Here is a 4,816-nt window from a genome sequence, read left to right on the forward strand (position 1 = left end):
CTGCAGTGGCGGTGACGGCCCCGGCACGCCCGACTCCCCCACTGACGCGCGCCGCTTGGGGCCGTTTCGCTGGGGCAGCGGCGCCAGCCGCCTCAGCAGCGCCAGCAGCGGCTTGGGTCGCCGCAGCAGCACCGGCAGCGGGGCGGGCGCCGCCGCGTGCGACGACGAGGGCGCTCCCGGCCCCCTGGGCGCGGGCGGTCGCCTTTCGTCCTGCGCCGTCCAGCTGCCGTCTGCTCAGGCTGCGGCGGCCCTGCCTGCTGCCTCCGTGGCAGCTGCACAGCCGCCCGAGACCAACTTTGGCATTTGCCTCACCAGCACGGCGCTGCTGGCTGATCCCTATGCATACGCCAATGACTTGGCCGCCGCCCTGCAGCCCGCCGAGGTCGCGCGTGCCGCTGCTTTTGACGCCGTCGACACCACGTCGAGCCCCGTCGCCGCGGCGTTTGATGCGCCGATCATGGATGCCCTCGCCGCGACGGTGGTGGACGGCATCGCCGCCGGCGGCAGCGCCGCTCTGCACATTGTGAAGGACGCGCGTGTCTGGGGGCGGAGCGTTGGCGATGTCATGTTCGTAGCTGCAGCCGCCGCGCCGCAGCAGCTACAGGCAACGGAGAGCGCCGGATGCGGCCGCGACGGCGGCGGTGTCGCCCTGCCGTCCTTCCTCCTGCTGACGGCTCTGGCAAGCATGCCCCCGCCCGCGGATGGCTCCAGTGTCGACGCGGTGGCGGCCGAGCGCCAGGCCCTGGTGCGTTCGCGCATGCCCGCGGCGCTCAGTGCCGCGGGCCTGACAGCGGCTGCCTTTGGCGACGGCGCGGCGACGCCCGTGGCCGTGTCGCGCCGCGTGGGCGCGGTGCTGGGCGCCGCGCAGTTGGCAGCGCTTGCGGCGGGCGCCCCGCCGCCCTGGGCAGGCGCAGAGGCCGCGGCGGACGCGGCGGCGGCGGTTGCGGCGGCCGCCCCGCTGGAGTGCGACGACGTGGCGGCCCTCTGCGAGGCGACGCAGGGCGCCGCGAGCACGCTGCTGGCCCCCGGTGCGCACCAGGCGCTGCTGCCGGCGCCTGTGATGGCGCAGCTGGGCCAGGCCTTGGTCACGGTGCACCAGGTGGACAAGGGCCTGGCCAGGCAGCAGGCGGAAGGGCAGGTGCAGCGGCTGCAGCAGCAGCTGGGGGAGAGGGAGGCAGAGGCGCGGCTGCTGCGGGAGAGGGTGGAGGAGCAGGCGCGCGAGATCGCTGCACTGCGGCAGGAGGCGGCGGCGGCGCGCGCTCGGGTGATGGCGGCGGCCGCTGTTGCCTTGGATGAAGAGCAGCAGGAGGAGCAGCAGTTGGAGGAGCAGGAGGAGCAGGAGGAGCAGGAGGAGCAGCAGCCCACGGTGGTGGCTCATGCGGCGGCTGAGCTGCCCGCGGCAGCCAAGGCCACGCGGTGTCGCGGCTCGCGGCTGCGCTCGCTGGTGCGCTGGGGCGGCGCGGCGGCTGTGGCGGTCTGCTGCGGCGCGGCGTTCGGCCTGGCCAGGGCGCGGCGGCGCTGACGAAGCCGGGGCCTCGAGACAGAAGAAATGGGCGCACCATGGCCTGCGCATTGCGCTGCAAGGCGTGTTTCTCCCCCTCAGCAGTGGTGTTTTGGCCACTTTTGCGGGTGTCTGCCAGGGCAAGGCCCTGGCCTGTATCTTTGCCTGCCTGCTTCCTGTCTGGTCTGCATGCCGCCCCCGTGTGTGCCTGGGACAGAGAAAGGAATCTGGCTGCTGAGTTGCGCAGCGGGTTCCTTTCAGCTTTGCCAAACCAAACAAGTAAAAGCCACAAAACAAGAAGAGCAGCACGCAAATGTTGACAGCCTTCGGGGATTTTTACTAAGAAATGACCTAGACAGGGGCGCAGCAATAGTGAGGCGGCAGGGTAGGCGTTTTACATTGCCCGTTCAAAGACCGAGCATACGACCTGATAGGCGGGGCCATCCATGCGTCAGCGGGCGCCGAATAGGTGTTCCTGAAAACAGGTGGCGCGTCGTCACGGCACCCGTGGGCCCGCCGCAAGAACGGCCAGGCGTCACACCCGGAGAACCATCCTTCGCTAGATCGGATTGCACCACAGAACACCAGCAGCTGCGGCGGTCACGAGGGCGTGCGGATTGCCCCCATGCCTGCACACACACGGATATTGGCTGCTTGCAACTAGGTCATTCGTCAGGCAAGTCGCACACTTATATCTTGTCACATGTGGTGTAGGCTTCTGTGCTCGCAGCGCACCGCTGGGCCATTCAACACGCTGAGTCAGAATTAGTAGCACGCACACAGCGCAGGTGGCCCCGGCACCCGCGGGGCCTTTCGGTTGCGCTGGAGCGTCGGGATGGCTTGTGAAAGCGCATCTTGCCAGCCGGTTCCGACGTGATTGGCGGGCAAGTGGGTCACTCGTCTTCGCCGCTGTCAGACCGCACCTCGACCGTCACTCGCCGCGCGCCGCCCCCCACCGAAAGCGCCGCCTTCCGCGCCGGCCCCACCGTGCCGCCGCCGCCCCACCGCGGCGGCGGCGCGGCCGGGCGCGAGGCGTTGGCCGCCGCGCTGGCGCCGAGCGGCTGGCGCGCGGCGGCGGGCGCCAGCGAGGGCGTGTGCGAGGCGCGCTTCTCATGCGTGGGGACTGCTTCCTCCTGGCCCCAAACTGGGCTGGAGCTGCCGTCTTCCGCCTCCTCCGCCTCCTCAGCTGACACCCAACCGTCCTCCTCCTCCTCTCCCTCCTCCTCCGCCTGCTCCTCCTCGCCCTGTTGCTGCAGCCCCTCCAGCGGCGACGCGGCGCCAGCCCCCCGCGGGCCCCCGCTACGCCGCGCCCGGCGCGGTGCCAGCCTCGGAGACGGCGCGGGGCCCACCTCAGGGGATGAGCGGCTGTCCTCTTCCTCCTCCTCCTCGGTCTGAATAAAGCCTGGCCCTTCTTGCTCCTCCTCCTCCTCCTCCTCCTCGGTCTGAATCACGCCCGGCCCTTCTTGCTCCTCCTCCTCCTCGGTTGAAATAACGCCCGGCCCTTCTTGCTCCTCCTCCTCCTCCTCCTCCTCCTCGGTCTGAATCACGCCCGGCCACTCGTCGCCCGCAGCGCTTCGGGGGCCCGCGGGCGGCGGCGGGGCGGGCGGGGCTGCCACCGCTACACGCCGGGCGCCGCCGATCCTTGCGGCGACGGACGGCTTGCTCGCCGCCACCGCGGGCGGCCCGGGCGCGCCGGCGCCGCCGCCGCGCCGCGGGGCCGTGACGTCATCGTCGTCCATGGTGACGTCATCGGCGTCATCATCCCCGCTGCTGGAGGAGGAGGATGACAGCAGCACCCCCACCAGGGACCGCCCCTTGCTGCGCGTCGACCGCTGCGGCAGCCGCCGCGCGCCCGTCCCCACCGACCCGGCAGCTGCGGCGCTGCTCGGCGCGGCCTCATCGCCATCCGAGTTCGCTGCCTGCGCCGCCACCCGCGCCGCCAACGTTGCCTTGCCGCCGCCCCGGCCCGAGGCCCCACGCCCACGCCGCGCAGTGGCCCCCCCACGCCCGGATTTCGCGGCCGCCGCCGGCGTCGCCGCCAATGCTGCCCCTGCCGCGGACGCGCCAGCGCCCTCTGCCCCAGCCAGCGCGGGCTCCATCGAAAGGCACATGCCCCGCAGCTGCCCGATGACTTCCTCCAGATCCCCCAGGTCGCCCGCCGCCGCCCCCGCCGCCGCCCCGTCGACACCGACGGTTGCCGCTGGGGGCAGCCGCTGCAGCAGAGCGGCGGCGGCCTTGGACAGTGCGGCGTCCGGGGCGCACTGGTCTGACAGGCGCTGGGCCATGACATGCACGACCCCCAGGCCCGGGCAACCAGGCGCGAGTGGGAGGCCGGCGACCACCTGGGAGTGGGGGGGAGAGGGAGTGGGAGTGGCGGCGGCGGCGGAAGCTGGGAATTTTCAAAATCGGGGTTACCTTAGATGGCTGTCCGGCAAGATCTGCAGAGGCCGGCCCTCGCGAGGCGACTAGGAGGTGCAAACGTGGCTGTCCGGTGGCAGGTCGCCGCGCCGATGCACGGCATGTGTGTTCAGCAGGGCGGCGGCTGCATGCTGGCCGCAGGGCGCGGGCCGCGCGGGGCGGCCGGGGCCGCTCGCGGCCTGTATAGCCCGTTGGTGGTGCTGTTTTGGAGCCGCCAAGGTTTGAGCCCCCTGCCTGCCCCATCAGCTGCACCAACACGCTCACACACAACTACACACACACACACACACACATGTGCAGACAATCACACAAATATACACACGCATGCTTTGAAGCACACACGATGCTTGTCACATCCCTTCCCCCGCACCTCCAGCAAAGCGACCGCATACGGCCTGTTGCGCGCCGGCTGCACGCCCCTCGACAGCAGCAGCCGCCACACGTGCTCCGCCTCAGTTAGCAGCTGCTGGGCAAACGCCGCCGCGCCCCAGTCCTCGCCGCCGCCGCTGCCGCCACGCTGCTGCCCCTCTGCCTGCTGAGCTGCCCGTCGGCGCTGGGGCCTCGCGTTGGCGCTGTCAGCGGCATCATCGTCGTCCTCCTGCCCCTCCCCAGCATCCCCAGCCCCGCCGCCACCGCTGCCGCCGCCCTGCTGCAGCAGCTGCAGCACGAACCGCAGCAGCGCCGGCGCCGGCTGCCGCGCCGCGGCCGCGCGGGCGCCGCCGAGCGCGTGTGCGGCGCGCGCGGCGGGCAGAGCCGCGGCCGCGAGGGCCCTGAGGTGGTCGGGGTCGCCTGATGCCGCCAAGACGTCGAAGAAGACGGACAGGCACTGCCTCAGCCGCGGCTCGCCCTCGGTAGCCGGGTGGAAGCTGGCAAGCAGCAGCGCGCTCAGCGCGCGCC

At 71.8% G+C, this 4,816-nt stretch overlaps 2 protein-coding genes across 2 annotated transcripts in view; one reads left to right on the forward strand and one right to left on the reverse strand.

Annotated features, from left to right (window-relative positions):
* MNEG_8201 (hypothetical protein) overlaps positions 1-1,522 on the forward strand; it is a gene marked incomplete at both ends in the record, with an annotated part of 5,394 nt that extends 3,872 nt beyond the window's left edge. The window contains one exon of the mRNA XM_014043326.1: positions 273-1,522. Coding sequence (XP_013898780.1) covers positions 273-1,522 — 1,250 coding nt within the window. The remainder of the gene's footprint in view (positions 1-272) is intronic.
* An 872-nt stretch (positions 1,523-2,394) lies between these two features.
* Positions 2,395-3,843, reverse strand: MNEG_8202 (hypothetical protein; the record flags this gene model as incomplete). Its single annotated transcript, XM_014043327.1, has 1 exon — positions 2,395-3,843. A coding segment is annotated over one exon (1,449 nt), but the record flags the coding sequence as incomplete, so codon positions are not given.
* Positions 3,844-4,816: the final 973 nt, after the last annotated feature.

Source organism: Monoraphidium neglectum (genome assembly GCF_000611645.1).
Source record: "Monoraphidium neglectum strain SAG 48.87 unplaced genomic scaffold scaffold01532, whole genome shotgun sequence".
NCBI classification, from domain to species: domain Eukaryota; kingdom Viridiplantae; phylum Chlorophyta; class Chlorophyceae; order Sphaeropleales; family Selenastraceae; genus Monoraphidium; species Monoraphidium neglectum.